At 33.1% G+C, this 16,944-nt stretch overlaps 4 protein-coding genes across 4 annotated transcripts; all 4 read right to left on the bottom strand.

Moving 5' to 3' along the window:
* Positions 1–192: 192 nt before the first annotated feature.
* Positions 193–3,778, bottom strand: LOC128389937 (uncharacterized). The gene is made up of 10 exons (XM_053349941.1): positions 3,394–3,778; positions 3,015–3,314; positions 2,835–2,940; positions 2,525–2,766; positions 2,350–2,437; positions 2,193–2,285; positions 1,951–2,119; positions 1,684–1,886; positions 1,112–1,619; positions 193–1,055 (listed from the first exon to the last, which is right to left on the bottom strand). Exons 1-10 carry the CDS (start codon positions 3,650–3,652, stop codon positions 933–935), a joined length of 2,091 nt encoding a protein of 696 aa, XP_053205916.1. The 5' UTR covers positions 3,653–3,778; the 3' UTR covers positions 193–932.
* Positions 3,779–4,216: 438 nt separating this feature from the next.
* Positions 4,217–6,242, bottom strand: LOC128385691 (queuosine salvage protein-like). The gene is made up of 5 exons (XM_053344582.1): positions 5,626–6,242; positions 5,165–5,554; positions 4,944–5,067; positions 4,753–4,867; positions 4,217–4,690 (listed from the first exon to the last, which is right to left on the bottom strand). The coding sequence occupies exons 1-5, from the start codon at positions 5,749–5,751 to the stop codon at positions 4,387–4,389; spliced, it is 1,059 nt and encodes a 352-aa protein (XP_053200557.1). The 5' UTR covers positions 5,752–6,242; the 3' UTR covers positions 4,217–4,386.
* Positions 6,243–6,757: 515 nt separating this feature from the next.
* Positions 6,758–7,834, bottom strand: LOC128385700 (rRNA-processing protein UTP23 homolog). The gene is made up of 2 exons (XM_053344593.1): positions 7,526–7,834; positions 6,758–7,399 (listed from the first exon to the last, which is right to left on the bottom strand). The coding sequence occupies exons 1-2, from the start codon at positions 7,740–7,742 to the stop codon at positions 6,816–6,818; spliced, it is 801 nt and encodes a 266-aa protein (XP_053200568.1). The 5' UTR covers positions 7,743–7,834; the 3' UTR covers positions 6,758–6,815.
* Positions 7,835–8,047: 213 nt separating this feature from the next.
* Positions 8,048–16,557, bottom strand: LOC128385681 (dedicator of cytokinesis protein 2-like). The gene is given in 9 exon segments (XM_053344570.1): positions 8,048–9,546; positions 9,617–12,786; positions 12,789–13,949; positions 14,483–14,861; positions 14,940–15,085; positions 15,166–15,247; positions 15,517–15,706; positions 15,867–15,981; positions 16,171–16,557. Coding segments are annotated over 8 exon segments (5,988 nt in total). The 5' UTR covers positions 15,916–15,981; positions 16,171–16,557; the 3' UTR covers positions 8,048–8,735.
* Between the last annotated feature and the right edge of the window lie 387 nt (positions 16,558–16,944).

Raw genomic sequence — 16,944 nt, forward strand, 5'->3', positions numbered from 1 at the left:
AGGATTAGATTTTTCCAACTATAACTCCAAAAAAATCGTGATTCTTACCAACGAGTCAACTCATACCATATTTTCAGATGGAAGAACGAAAAAATTAAAGTTCTGGTCCAAACCTCGACTTTCATTTTCATGGAAAATCAAATTTTAAAGTCCACGATTATTTCATCCGATTATAACATCCGAATCCTTGTTAATTACTAACAGTTATTGTTTTCAAATTTCAATCTAATTGTGTTATTGATTGCTAACCGATAATCTAATCGATTGATTCTGGTTAATTTCTGGTTTCAATGCTAATCAGACCTTTGATCATTTTGTTGATTGATTATTGGGAATTCAATCATATTACTATTAATATATACATAATGCTAGTATTTTGTTAATTATTGAGCTTCAAAATTGTTCAAATGTTTTATGTACCGACCTGTATGTACTCTTGTTGATAAATTAATTTTTTTTTGTTAATTATTATAATTGTTAACGGTTAATTGTTTAGAGATTTAATTACAATTGGACTAAGTTTTATTCTAGTGAAAGTTGATTGAGTTGATTGATTTCCAGAGTAATAATCATTTGATTATTTTTCATGTTGACCAAATAATGATAGTTTACTAATTAATCAGATTAGATATTTTTTTGTTCTTATGTTACAATTATTATCAAGCAAATCATTCAGAATATTTAAACCGATTATGAATAACCGATTGTCAAATCAGTTTTATCCAACAGTCAAGTTGTCAACGACAATTAGTTTAATTGTAGAAATCTGAAAATGATTAAGACTTTGATTGATCTTATTGTTAGAATTAGACTTATGATAATTTAATTCAATTTCAAATACAAATTAATTGTATTTATAATCAATTTTGATCTCTGTCGATAGTAAAAAGCTTCTTCACTTTCATTGAGAGCATTTAATGGTCCATTACGCTTCAACTTATTTTTGGCTTCGATTTGCAAAACCAAATCAATTTACCGACTGGATCGAATACAATTAAATGGAAAATAAATCCACCGATAATTGATGCGATTACACATTTAATCCCAGTGAAAACCTAGTGAGAAATGAATCAACATGTTAATCAACTGTTTTCAATATAAAGAAACTTACAAGGCTTATGAATGACGAGATTTCTTTTCTTTGGTACGTGTAGACCATGACGATTGCTACAGTGTGGACATAATAAGATGATCTCAATACTGTCGATACAAAATGAAGCAATCGATGATTTCGTTGAGTGTCAGTTGATTTAACTGCGAGTTTAATTATGTTATTGTTATTATTATTCAACGTTTTGTCCTCCCGATGAGCGAAAAACGATTTCAACTGTTCACTGCTCGACATTATGATAACTGAATAAAATATTATCGTCAATAGCCGATAGATGACAACGTAAATAGAGTTTAAAGTTGGCCCTTTACAATAGTTTTCCAATGAAAGTCGGATAAACGGTAAAATCGTAAGAAAAAGTATCACACAGGAAAGAGAAATTTTTCTTAATTGCTGAACAATTTGATGATCATTCATGATCAAGTAAGTCCAAAGTGGTCCCATCAGGTATATCCAAAGATGCATCAGTGTAGGGAAATAAATAGAATCAGCAAAGAGTATCATTGTCCTGTGGAAACAATTAGTTATTAACTGTCTCGATTTAGTTGAACATAATTAATTTATCTTATTACCCGATATCAAGTTTGCCCATATGAAAGTTAATTGGTAGGTTATTGATTAGTGTGTTTAAACCAAAGTAGATCAGTCCACTGATGACGATTAAAATGTTCAACGTTACAGCAAATTTGGGTTTTCGTTTATAAAAGTGAATCAATGTAACAATTAAAGGCAAGAGTTGAAATTCAAGAGCAATTGACCAAGTGTGAAGTAAACACTAAAATAATGATAAAAGTGTTAGTTTAATTGTGACGACAACAATTTTCCAAATTGATTGTTACCATTTCCTGAGATGGACGATAATTGTTTTGCCAAAACAAAAGATTAGCCCAAAATGATTTAATACAATTATTAGCAGTCCAATCAAGAGCTATCACACTAAATGGACCAGTAACAATTAACGGGCTAATCAGAGTGATCGCCAACAATACGAATTGAAGAAGCAAAATTCTGATTGGAACGAAACGAAAATCAAATCAAATTAACTTTTACCCAATCAAATACACTAAATAAAAATACTCACTGAATTATCTTGTCGATTATATGTTTAAACGATGAAATAATTGTTGTTGATTTTCCAGTAACTCTCCACATCTCCAGTGATCTGGTCAGTCCTCTAATGATGAACGAAATTTATTCTTAATCAAGTACAGTTAAGGTGAAAAATTTTCTGCACTCACCCATAGACGAAGAGTATTTCGTACACATAAATCGGTATAAAACTGAGTAAATATTTATTGTCTTTGAACTCGAGGAGAAAAACATCAACTATTATTGAAAGACATCAAAATCGTCGATAATTAATAAGCTCAATTCTCTAGCAATTATTGACAGTAGATGACAATTAATACTCACAGAAAAATACAATCAATTTGCAAATGAAAAACCAGCCCGAGCAATGGAGTACCAATGTGTATAAGTGCAGAGAAATGCCAAGTTTGGTGATGAATTGACACCGAGCAGCTGAACTTGGATTGACAAGACGATCGTAGCTTTTAATTATCGAGAAACAATTAGTCCAACTTGACGAGTGTCCAGATGACCAGTCCAACAGAGTTCCATAAATATTGACCAACAAAAGTGCGAGTATGAAGATGCTGAATAGACAATTAAACTATTCCTAATTATTAATGTTTCGATATTTGTATTGTGAGGAAAAACTTACAGAGACAATTTTTGATATAAATTTGATTCAACGATTCTCGTAATTAATGATGATTTGATTTTGCATTGATCAATCTTAATGAGGTGCCAATGATGTGGATGCAAAGCTAATAATTGATATTCACACAGAGATTATTGTTTAATTGATCGATTCTAATATTATTCTTACGATTGGAATTACCTTTAGTGAAAATGTTGATAATATCGATTTGTGAACATGATGACGGAGTACAAAGGCCAATCTTAAAAACGGCTTCTTGAGTTGGTTCGATTACTTTATTCCGTGTAAATGGATTGATAGACCATTCGGATCGATTAAGTGTCGGTAGAAATGATATTGTACAATGTTGTCCCAATTCACTTGTCGATTTTGTTTTAATATCGTTAGTCCACTGGACACTTAGACATTGGTCGAAATTTCCTAAATCTGAATATCCCGTTGAAAGTGCGTTTCTCGGAAAGTGGCCTGACGAGGACATCACTTAATTAAGATAAACTATCGTATTAGAAAACTAGAATATTGTAAAGTAATTTAATTAACAACAATATTTGTTACTCACATTTGATTGACCATTTTCGTCCATTGGTCAAGGCTTTTTGAACATTGATTAAGCTTTTTGCACAAGATGATGAGACATTAATTGTTTCTAATTGTGTAGTATTAATTGTCGACCAGAAAATATTATCAAAGCCCAATTGCATAAGTTTTGATTGTTGATAATCAAGATGAACATCAATCGATTGTATTAAATGAAATAGTCCATTGATTAAAAGAAAATCAATCAATAAGTTATTCAGTGATGAACGAATTAAATTCATATCGACAATTTATTAACTATTAAACTATTCACGAGCTGATTTTTGAACAGTTTGTCAATCAAATCATAAGATTTAATGATAATCTTACCAAAGACTTAGATTTTTATTACAACTTTAGTGACCATAACCAAGTCTCTGGTCACTAATAAATTTCTTAGTCAAAATAATCATCTTCATGTTTTATAACCGATCAGGGAATTCCCAAAGTTCATAGTAAGTAAACAATTAAATTAGTTTTACAAAGTTAATTAGTTTCTTTTTCCTTTCCTCGAACTTTTAGTTATTCAAAGTGATTTCTTTTTACCGAATGTAAATTTCATAATTAGCATAATCAACATTGAAGGTCAATCTTAGCCCGAGGCGTCCGTAGATTCAACAATACATTCAATTGGAAACTCATTTTTATAAGCATGTAGAAAGATGATTGATTTAAACTAATCAGCTGATCACCTTAGTGTTGATTATTATTAAGTATTTAATATGAATTATCGGAGAGCTTGATCTTAATAGAAACAATCAATGAAGATTTAGATCTGTGGAAATTGAAATGATTTGAATTAAGAGTTGATATCAAAGCAGAAATTTTAATATTCAATGTTTGGACAATTAGCATTACAGTTTGAGCAATTAGTTGGCATGAAGTTAAGGGGATTCAGAAAGTAATTGTTGATCATGAAAAGTTATGAATATTTCACAGCTCTTGACTAATTTCTAATTGTAAAGTAATAGGAAAACTAATAGTAAATTGATCTAACTTTATGATGTGGCAATTTAAAATCAATCGCTTCAGCATTGCTACGACGAGTGTCCCATAGCCAAAAATCAACAATTATCGAGTTAATTATCAGTGAATGATTCTGATTCCTTCGTGCCAATCGTCGTACTTGGTGTTTAATTTTTTCCACCGCATAAATTGTTCCCGCTCTAATTTCAGTCTCATCTGGATCTCCGTGTCTCATTAATTCACCAAATTTAAGACGAGCAATTAGTTCATTCTTGTAAGTTAGAGCATTGTAATAGTACAAAATCTGAGGAACTCTGTAAATCAAATTAGACGATTAATGATTGAAATCACTTCTCATTTGATGATAATCAATTACCTGTAATCAGCAAAAGCTGTCAATTCCTCAATATCATGGAAATGTCCAATTCCTTGATTCTCATAACAAGCGTAAATATCAGCAATTAAGATCTGAGCTCGTTTATGGAAAGAAACTGCAATGGGATAAGATTAGATTATCAAATAATCTAAATATTAATCTGGTTTACAACTCAGGTAATTAATTGTTACCTTTCTTCCCATTGTATTCAGCTACATCTCTGAAGCTCGGAAAACGATCAAGTATCTTCTTTAGCAGGATCATCGCACTTGATTTAGATTTAACAATCAAAGCGGCAAAGTTATTACCCAAGTTCTGGAATATAATTGATTAGAAGATTGATTAGAAGATCAGAACGATGGATTGATTGTGGACAAATTGTGATTAAGATGATGAAAATTGGCACTGACACCATTAGCACTTTACCATGTTTCCTCATGATGCGATGTCTCTCCTCCATCAAGGGAAAGTCAATCAGTTCGTTGGGTTTACCTGGACGATGAGCCTTAAGTATCCGTTTCACTTGGTACAAAGTTAAATTACCATAATAAGCGGGATCAACCATTGGGATTCCTTGGTCAAGGGCTCGATTAATTGCCGCACAAAGTGCCCAATAACCAATGTATTCAACTCCTCGCCAAGTGACTGCGAACTCTTCACCTTTATTGGCCCAAAAGGAAAAGTTGAGCGAATCAACTAAAAAGATCCAGTTAATTGTTGTATCACAAAGGGTTTTAGGATGTAACGGGTGCTTCCTCCAAGCCGATAAATCATATTGATTGGCACTTAGAGTTGAGTACAACTAAATATGTAACAGGTCATGGAAAAGAAATGATTAGTTCAAGGTTAAAGGTCGAGAATCTTTTTCCTTACTTCATTGGCCACGAACCGAATTCCATCCCAATTAACACGAACATTTTTCGAAACCGAGTGAACATATTCCCCCGTTTCGTAAGGTGACATTGGTTTAGGACCAAGAAGGTTAACTATAAAATCCATCGTTTAATCTGCGAGTAATTAACTAATTAACTGAGAAGATTAGACTTTCTTAAGTAGAGTAACAAAAAGACACTTAATACTTTCAACGTGCGACAGTTGATGAAGATACTTAAGTGAGAAAAACTAACAGTTAGTGGCAATTTTAAATCTTTAATCACTTGAACTACATAATCTCTATGATGGATTGTACAATTAGCTAATTGCTCAATTTGATGTTCTCTTACCAGATTGGTTGATATCAAGGGTTGGAATAAGTTTCAACCCAAAATTAAACCAATATCTTTGTGTTTGATTTCATCATTTGATAACAAGGGAAACAAAATTCACGAAATAAATTTAATTCAATTTGATTTAGATGAGAATCAGCAAAAGAAACCATGGAAATAATTGTTAACCCAATAAATTATTTAGCAAATTGTTTATCTTGCAACATTTTTGCTTCTTTTATACAATCAGCTAGCACTAAATTACAACCCATTTGATGAGCATCGTTAATTGTTTAATATTTACAAGAATGAACTTTTTTATCCTCAAGGTAAATCGCCATGTCTTGTATCTTGGGATCGTATCTTAACACTTCCAGTTTCTCCCCGGCTCTTGGGCGAATGGCGTTTCTCCGATGTCCAGTGACGACACTTCTAATACAGACCATGATAAACCTAATTAACAAAAAATTAAGAGCAAAAGTTAATCCAGATTAACAACCAATGAAGATATGACAAAAATGTGATTCAATGTGAAGCGAAAAGTAAACATCTTGATTAGGAGGTTTAATCATTAGATAGACACGAAAGGAGTTGATTAAAACTTACTTGGATTTATTACCGGCCATTTGGAGAGGATTTTAAATTAAATTACTGTGATTAACTTGGAAAATGAGTACAGAATTAACGAAAGATAATTAGATTTTGTGAGAAAACGAGGAAAAAATTGTCAATGAGAAAAAGTATCAGCTGATTTGGTTACCATGGAAATGGAAAAGTAAAAATTTTTGATTGTAAGGTGATTTGTGAAGAGAAACTAAATTAGTTAATTTAATTGAATAAAAAAATCATTTTAACATGTTAATTGTCTGGATTTTCTTCGTTATTTGGTTTAGTGAAAGTGTCAATAACTTTTTGGATGATAGAGAAATTTGTTGATTGTTTTCTTCTTCTTCGTTTTCTTTCAGTTTTCGAGTCTTCGGTTGATTTTGAATTGGTTTTATTTGCTTGATTATTTGCAATTTTTTTCTTCTTTTTGCAAGATAATGGATTAGGTTGTTTGGGTCCTTTTCTTTTCTTCTTTTTACTTGCTTCATCCTCTTCATTGGCTCCTAATAGTTCACCTTTCAATTCCCTTAAACGTTCAAGTTCAACTTGTTCAGATCCAACTTGTTTACGTTTTATCTCAGTTCCATTTTCAATACTAGCCTGCGAAGGTGCTTCTAAATTCATATTATTATTTTTCAAATAGAGCAAAGGACATCCAGGTACTTTCCGTAATTCTTGTGTCAAAACTTTGTCTGAAGTGGCGACGATAAAGTGATCTGAATTTTCTTTACCAACCAATGAACGAATACAGGCTGCAGCACCAATAGGATTTTTATGTCCACATTTACGGGGTTTAAATTGTTTAACAATTAGAAATGCACCATAAACAGAGTGACCTAAAAGGAATAAAATTTAACAGAAACAAAGAGAGAATGAAAATTAAAAAATAGTCACATTATTAGAATCAAATTCTCAACAAGAAATGTGAATATACCAATAAGACAATAGCACATTAAACTCACCAATGTTTTGTACCTCGTTAATTACACAAATAGTAGTGTTAAATGTAACTTCATCTCCAATATATTTAGGTAATTGCTCACGAATATTAACTTTATTTTTCAAAGCTCTCTGACAAAAGGTCCCATCAATTAGCACTTGATAAGGAGCTCGGAAACCAAAGTTAGTACGATAAAATTGTAAGTACTTACTAACCCTCTTGTAACGTTTCACCTTCATAACGATCAATAAATTAAATAATGAACAAAATTAATGAGAGAATAAAATAAACAATCAAAATAAAATTGGAAAACAAAAGGAAATTTAAAAAGAAAAGTCAACCATGTGTTTGGAGTTAAAGAGAAAATGAATTTTTCTTCTTGGCGCCAAATACAAATTATTTCGATTTAATTGTAAACTTTGATTTTATTTTTTCTCGGTTTTTAATTGTCCCTTTTGGTTGATTTACTTTAATTGGAAAATTGAAATTCTGTGTTCTAGTGTTAATAATAAATTACGATTTTCTTCTGAGGGTTTTGATAGTCTCGAGTTTGAAATGTTTAATTTAATAGAAATAAATTGTTACCTGTGAATTTATTTAACAATTGAGATAAATGTTTTTCAATCAAATTAAGGCAATTAAAAGTCATTAGAAGGTGAATGATTTGGAGAGAGGAAGATAAATAAAATAGTCTACAATTATGATTGATTACATATTGAATATGCTTTAGTGTGTGTCCCATTTATGGTTTTGGTAGAGAGAGAGAGAGAGAGAAAAATTAAAGAAACAATTTGGTTGATAACTTTAGTCAAGTTGATTAATTAGCCTTGATTTTGTTTTCTCTTCTTGTTGATTGACTTTGATTGTGTTGGTATGATTTAGGATGATTTTCGTTGATTATCCAAGGTTGATAATAATCACAGTTTTATAAAAATAGAGCTTAGAATCGTAAGTATAAAAAATGGTTTTTTTTTCATGGCAATAATTGTTTGGTTCATTTTGTTTCCTTGATAATGATGATGATGATTAATACCTTAAATCCAGTTAGCACTAATAATTGTTTGATGAATGATACTGTTAATTATTGGAATTTAAATATTACTCAATGGTGGGTAAAAAAATATGATAAGGCCAAAGTAGGTGGACAATTTAAGGATAATTAAAGACTAGGTTGATCCTCTTTTCCTTGTAATTAGTAAATGGAAATTAATTGTATGATTATTGGCCCTCTTTCAAATAGCATCTTTCCTTGATTCGGAGGAAATTGGCACTGAGAGGTTGGTGGTACTATGACTTGGTCTCTTTGGCAGAAGAGGTGGTTCTGTATTATCTTCGGGTGACACATAGGTTCGAGAGCTTGTTCGATAACTAGGAACTGATGTTTGTCGGGCGTGAGCATAATAAACAACGGTGGGTGGTGGTGGTGGAAGGGGTTTGTTGAAGATTGATGATTTAGAGGGCAAGGAGCCTTTACGATTACGAGAAAAGGAAGTTCGATCATCTATTGTTAAGGGTTCACGATCGGGACTACCAATGGACAGATCCATGGTGGAATGTTGTTTAACTGGAAGTGGCGGTGGTTCTGGTGAATCTTGTAATATATCTGATGATTCATTGTATTCAGGCTCGGATTGGATTGGAAAAGTAGTTAAACAGGTCGCTGAGAGTGTGTGATTCATTGGACTTCGACCTGGAGAGGGTCTTATTTGTCCTCCACTTCGAGGTCTAGGTGTTCGTATAGCAGCTGATCGTACCAAAAGTGAGTCCATTGAGACATCGTTTGCAGAGGAACGGGCGGTATTTATCTCGTTATTATTATTGTTATTGGTATTATCACCTAACGAACTTGGATTGTTATCATTAACGTCAAACCATTTGGTGCTACTTTCACCTTTAGCTTTTCTATTGGCATTGGAATTGGATGAATTTTTCTTGGATCTCAGAGTTTCCTTCATTGTTGCCCCAGAGGGAAATGACCAATTGGGCGGATTAGCAAGACTAAACACCGATCGAGATCGTCCTTTACCAACGCTTTGATTGAGACTAAAAGGTGAAGAGAAAGATAATATATTAACAAATAAACTAGAGAAATAAATTAGAATTAGACTTTTACCTTGATCGATCCAATTTCTCTTCTCCTTCAGTTGATGATGAGTTACGTTTGTTGATCTCGTTTAATAGGAAAGTTAATTCCTTGGGAGGTGGTCGTTTACCATAGGCCACTTCTCGTGATTGTTTCATTTTACGGAACGATTCCTCTAAATGTTCATACAAAGGTTGAAGATCGGGAGTGATGAAAGGTTTAACAAGAGCAAATGCAATCTCTAGAATAGGAATCAGGGAAGCAATTGAATTGATTAACTTTTTGATGAGATCATCTTTACGTCCAATGTCCATTCCATCATCAATCTGAATATATTCCCTACTCTCAACGAAAGCCTTTTCATAATTAACGATACCCCCATTGACCGCAGCCTCGACAATACCTTGAATTTTCATCAAAAGTATCTCAGCGATATTTAAATTGGGTAATTGATAGTGATGGGAACATATTGCTCGGATTACATCAGATTTAGTTTTCTCCATGTCTTCGATAGCAATTTCAATTGGAGAAAACTCTGATGAGTTAACTTCGGTTACCATGAAACAGGTTAAAATTCCCGGAAGTGGATATTGAGTTTTCATGACTGTTCTTTCAACCCAACGAGAGGCAAATTCATTTTCACCCCAATAAGATTCACGTTTAAATATCCTTGAGAGACTGAACTTTTGAACTTGATTACCTTCATAGAAGGAGATTATATGAGGATGGAGTAGTTTTCCTCTGAAACGGTCTTTCAATTCAACCAATGGGTCAACCGTTTTGATTTGAAGATGTTGACCATCGGAATCGGTAATCTCTTGATCAGGTGAAGCAAGTGGATCTAATTTAATACAATTTGGAAACATGTCCATAAGACGTTTGGTAAATTCACCGAGACGCTCATAAGGTTTTCCTCGGTGGATGAATACTTTGTTCCGGAGGAAAGCAGGAAATCCTTTACCATAATAAGCGACTCGATAATAATCTCGCTTGATTCGAGTTTGTTTCACAATATGATCATAAAGTGTGGCCATTTTTTGGTACAAATTTGATAGTTGAACATAGTCGAGTATGTCTCGTTCGTACTTGATTATTAAGTCTTTGCAAACTTTTAAACCTTCCTCCCATTGTTGACCTTTCTCAAAGTAATCGATTATTGTCTTGTAAAGGTTTTCCTTTAACTCTCGATGAGATTTACTTTCCGGATTACGTTCTGACCTTAACTGAGGCGGTAAAGGTTCATCGGTCCAGTGAAGGAGAGTAGCGTGTAATAAGAGTGCGTAGGCAGCTTCAGTGTAGTTTTCACAGGCGATATGAAGATCGACCAATTTGTACAAATATCGTAGATACATTTCCTCTCTCTTGTGTTTATGATAAAATTCAAGTAGATTAACAATACAGATCATTAGACATTCTTGATTCTCTTCAACATCGTCATTCAACATTGCTCGATACTCGAGTAACCGACGAATCAATTTGTCAACCATGTTGACAAATTTTAATCCTTTTTCCCTCATGTGAGAATGATTTTCAAATTTATCTTCAATTTCTCGTTTCAACAATTCACGGAAATTAATATCTCCTTTACCTGCCTCGATCATTTTATCTAATTGTGTAATCATTTCATCTTCACAGCCTTTAAATGTTCGTTGGGTGGGTACACGGGCTGAATAGAATTCACATTGCATCATCTCAAAGAAAATTGGGATAATTTCTTTGCGAAGATGTTGATCGGGAATAAGAGCAACTTCTAAAAAGGGACCAATTAAGTCAGGAACAAATTCAATAGTGTGAGTATCTAAATGGAACCACATACAACGAATCTCTGAGGCTGCTTCACGTCTCATATCACGATAACGATCGTAAATTTTGTTCCGTTTGGTGAGAGAAAAGTTTTCCAATTGAAGTGCTTTCTGTGTTAGGAAGGCGATTGCACAGTGGAAAAAGTTGTTCCATAATTGATATTCAAAGTGAGTGCCTACAAAACGTTCACGAATTTTCATCGCAAATTGTTTCAACGATGTTAATATGACATAATTTTGAAGCATCAACATCTCAATCCAGTCAATAGGATAAACTGGAGCACAAACAAGATCTTTAAAGACCAAAAGTAGTTCAATTAGAAATTCTAACAATTGCCGATGGTCACTATAGAGTTCCATGTATTTATCGTAATGACCTGGGGTCATAAGGCGAAGAATATCAATCATAATGGCAACTAGGTTGCCGATTAATAGTTGATCACGACCTCGACCAATAACGGCGAGTATAACGGTTCGAAGGAGGGCCATCATTAGGTCGGCAATATCGGCTTCGATTTCATCGGATGGACGATGACTTAGAGCTATTAAAATTTCACTTAGCACTTGAACAGAATAATCTAATTCAGTTTTCTTCTCGAGAAAATGGTGAATATGTTCACTAAACACGGGTAATAATATTTTCCTTGCTTCCGGGTCACCGAAAAGGCAATCACACTGAATGATATCCAACATAAAGATTAACTTTTGCTGTTTCAACTTTTCGTAAGGAACTCGAGTAATTAATTCAGTTAATATGTGACTTAAAGTTTTCCTTTCAAAGACAATCAGTATCTCAGGTATTGCGGGTGGAATGTATTTAAGGCACAATGCTTGGATTTCAATGCTTGCTTTACTTCGGGGTGACATTAGTGAAGTAAAAGAAATGAGTAAATCTTGCATTGAAGTAAATTCAATCATATGATCGAGGGAAACATGGTCAAATCTTTGGAGTCTCTGGGATTCAAGGAAAAGACATCGAGATCGAACAACAAATTTGAAAAGAAATTCCAAACTTTTCATCATACTGATCACAAATTGACTATCATTAAAATCTCGGTGAACTGATCCAATGGAAGCGTCAAGTGCTGATGGTCCATTTAATTTGTCACTACTACACTGTAATCGTCCAGCGGATAATTTGTCAATGTATCGTCGAAGTGCAATAATCAATTTATTGTAAGCTAAAGCAGCCGAAAAGGTTTTCTCAATGTAAACGTTAAGTACGGGACGGAAATGTTGATACTTGGTATCCGAGATTAAACCAACCACAAAGACCAATGCTTTGAACACCAAGTCAACAAATTCATCTGATTCCTTGTCGGTTAAGGTTTTGAAAAGTGAATCTAAAATGTCTTGTAAAAACTTGACAATATCTTCACCATCAACTTTCATAAATGCTAAAGACAAGCTTTCAGTTCCTCGTCGTTTGTAGATGGAGGTGATTTCAATAGGCCAAGAAGGTCAATGTTTTGGGTCAATTTGGTTGAACAGACAATCGAGGAAACAAGACAAACATCACGAGGATTAAGGGTTAAACCAGGGACGCTAATATTGGAAAAGGCCAATTTCAAACTAGATCCGGAATTGGAGTAGGTTGCCTTCGGGATTTTGGTCTCAAGTTCAGCTCGTGTTGAAGGTAGTTTGAAATAGCTAACATTGGAATCGGTTTCATCATATTTTTTAGAATCAATTTTATAAATTAAAAGCTCATGGACAGAGTCTTTAAGAGTAGTACCGTTTTCATTCATAAGACGAATAAATGAAAAGGCAAAAGGTTTCTCATTCTTGTCTTTTGATTCATTACTGGATCGGTGTTTATAAGTTATCTTTAGGTGGGCATTACGAAAATCTTCAATGTCCAGTGAAATTTTGACAGTTTCCATCCATTTCGGTTTTTCCTCGTGATAATACACAACGGACTTGTACTCTGATCCTAATGGTAGGCCAGGGCCAATACTAATTGCTTCGGAAAGGACCATTCCCTTATCATTGCACGCTCTTATGGTTACTTCAATATTCTTAGCATTACTTGCCTTTGAACTGAAATCACCAGAAATCAGAGTTAAATATAAATCATTGCGAATGTCACCTGGTAGGATAATCTCAGGGAAACCCATTCGACGAGCTATTTTGGTGTATTGAGAGATTAGGTGAGGTGAATCGCCACGAGCCTTTTCAAGATCACCAAGTAATAGTTTGTATGATATCCATAGCCCTTGACCTTTGTGATCTTTTTCACTGATTTCACCTTTAAGAGAAAGAAGTTTTCGAATTGTTGAATCGAGTGTATCCTTTTCCATACATTGCATGAAAGGAATAAAAAAATGTTTCTCTCCGTCACTTTCGACTTTTCCTTTTAAAATGTCCGTCACATCGAAAGCGGCAACACCAAATGGACGTCGAATACCTTCATTTAACCGTTTATGCTGATCTTTCTTCAATTGTGATAAACTTTTTCCTCGATGACTTTGATCATTTTCCTTTAATTCCATTGCACCTTTACGAATGATTTGACAAATTATGTAAACTTTTTCCCGTTTTAAGTCTTTACTTCCGAGATCCTGTTTGAAATAATGATAATAATAAGAGAAAATTAAATTCTCAGAAATAGTGGATCAATTTGGGAAAATAAACAAACCACCAAAAAAGATAAATAAATAAAATCCACTTTCATCTCAACAAACTGACTATTATACTCAGCAATTAAGCAGGAAATGTAAGAAGAGTTTATAATTACAGCTTCAATTTGAGCTTATTTGAGAACGAAGCTCTGAAAAGAGCGATACCAATTTCTGTTATCAATTTGAAGGTTAACAAGAGAAACTAATGATACAATAAAAATTTGTATCTCTAATGATTAGTTAACATAAACATGAGCTTTGAAACTCGTATGAAGTAGTTCAATGAACTAGAAAAATAATTAAAGCTCGTTTTTTTTTATCATTTAGATGGAAATCAAGTAGAAATGTAGAAATGAAAATATCATCCTGCCTCTTTTCCTCTTCCTGTTAATTTGACAATCATCTCCAAGTAAATTCCATAAATAGACACTAATCAAATTTTAGATTATCAATGAATAAAGGTAAACACATACACAGAATACAACACGTCCTTTGTTGGATTTAGCAAATTCCTTCATTAATCCTTGTGAGCTCCAGGGAACAACATAATTTTCACTGATGAACTTGGACTCTTTTCCATCGTAAAGGGTTATCAATATGTCGGCATCTTCACCAATGTGACAGGTACAATTGTTGATTGTTACATAGAGAGAGAAATGAAGACTATTTACACCCTTCATTGCTTGAAGAATTTCCTTGTTTTCTATTGCGATTGCTAGACCTCGATTTGATTCTTTCCTTATTTTAGCGGTTGAATTTTCATGGGCACGGTAAAGTTCAATGGCACTACATTCACTTGGATCTAGAACATTTCCTTGATCATCCCGAACAATCATATCAAATCCAAGTAAACTAGAAAGATAATGTATATATCATAACATTAGCGTAAATGATAGTAAAAAATGTCGATAATCAATAATATCAACTTACACATTCCCTAAATCAATTTTAGAAGTTAGTGTTTGCTTGATTATTTTAAGCTCGTCTACAGGTAAGGCACCGGACATTATTTTACTTCGTAGGTCAATCATCTCAATCATCATCAGTCTGACAGTGTCAAAGTCTTTACTTCGCTTCTGTAAAGATAAATACAAAGAATAGAAGATAGAAATAAAAGTTTGTTCCAAGAGTAAAAGGGTGAGAAATTGGAACTTACAATGTAAAGTTGTCTCCATTTTATTTTCCATTCTCGGATTATTATTGCGACTTCAAGAGCTATACTTGGCTCTCTTGTGGAGCTTGAAGAAGAAAAGAATTGGTAAAAGTTTGATTAAAGAGAATTTTCAATCTTGGCTAAGAGAATATGTGATAAAAGTAGAATAATAAGAATGAAGAATAGATGAACCAAAGAAATTATAACAATTTCCAGTCTGTTAAATCTCTTAATGAGATGAAAGTTTGTGATGAAACGAAGAAAATAATTACTTCATTTTTGTGAGAGATTAAATGGTCAGATGATCATCTACATATTGTACACATCAAGTTGACCATGTCATCAGAAACCTACCCATTCTTATCATCAGTTGGTTCCTTAATTGCAATATAACTTTTAGGAAATATTCCGGAAATATTTTCACCCGTTTTATGGCCATAAAACCAATCTTTGGTGGTCAGTTGGATGACAATAGTTTCACCAACAGTCAACTCTAAGGCGCTTTTAATGTTAACCAATGATGATGGCGAGAAGTTGGAAATGGCTGTTTCATGTAATAGATGGAGAGTGAGAGAAAATAAATGAATGAGTAAAATTACACATAATTATTAATAATAATAGACAAGACAAGTGAAAGAGGAATAGAGAGGGAGAGAAGAGAGAAAAGAGAGAGAGAGAGAAATAAAAATTCATTGAAATCTTACCAACTCCATATTTGAATTTATCCTCAACAGGAGTCCAATTTTCATCCATTGTATCAGTTGGACAATTAGATTAGAGAAATTAAAAATGGAACCATTCAAATAGAAACATAGATGACTAGAAATTCCATGAGAAAAAGAGAGAGAAAATGAAAGAAAGAAGGAGAAAGAGAAAGAGAAAGAGAAAGAAAGAGAAAGAGGAGCAATAATAGTAAGTTATTGGTTTAGAAAAATGAAACATGAAACGTTGTGTATACACTTTGTGAGAGAAAAGAAAAGAAAACAAGATCTCTGAGAACTCACTTACTTTGACAATTAGGATCACCAGAAAGTAATAATAGTCAATCCACTAGGATGATTATCTCTCTTTGATTTTAAGATAAACAATTAAAGAGAGAAAGAGTAAAAGATAAATTGATGATATGGATTGATGATGATGAAAGGGAGAGACACCAAGTTGAACTTCAATCCAATTAAGGTAATTTGGTAGACCCTAAAAGTTACAAATACCAAACAGTTGAACCAGAATGGAAACAGTAATTAAACTAAACACTAGTTAAATAGATGAGTACAAACATATTGATTAGTCATTGATTAATTAAATAGAATTTAAATTAAAACAAAAAGAGAGGAAGAGTCAAGTGAGAGAAAGAAACAAAATTGTGTTGTGATGAAAGCAAAAGATCTTTGGCTCTTCAGCCCCAACAAGCGGCGGAAATGACAACAAGTGTAAATTGTTTTTTCTTTTTCTCTTTTCTTTTTCTCTTCCATCTTTAATTGTTGTTGATTAATTGTGATCATGATTAATTGACGAGAAGAATTAATCTCACTTGGAATTGATTCGAAATCAATCTGTACACTTTTCGTTTCCATTGTTGTTTCTCTTTCTGGTCAACCTGTTGCTCTTCCGTAGGCCTAAGGCCTAAGAGGAACAAGTGTAATCTTTTTGTCTATACTCAATTCAAATTTAAATTCTTTGTTTATGATTGTGAATTTTAATTGTTTGTCTTTAATTCTTTTGATTGTTGGTCATTCAATTGGATTTGTTTTCATGGATTAACTTCGTTCTTTTAATGGAATC

The sequence above is a fragment of the Panonychus citri genome, unplaced genomic scaffold (assembly GCF_014898815.1).
Source record: "Panonychus citri isolate SS breed McGregor unplaced genomic scaffold, ASM1489881v1 Contig00001, whole genome shotgun sequence".
Lineage (NCBI taxonomy): Eukaryota > Metazoa > Arthropoda > Arachnida > Trombidiformes > Tetranychidae > Panonychus > Panonychus citri.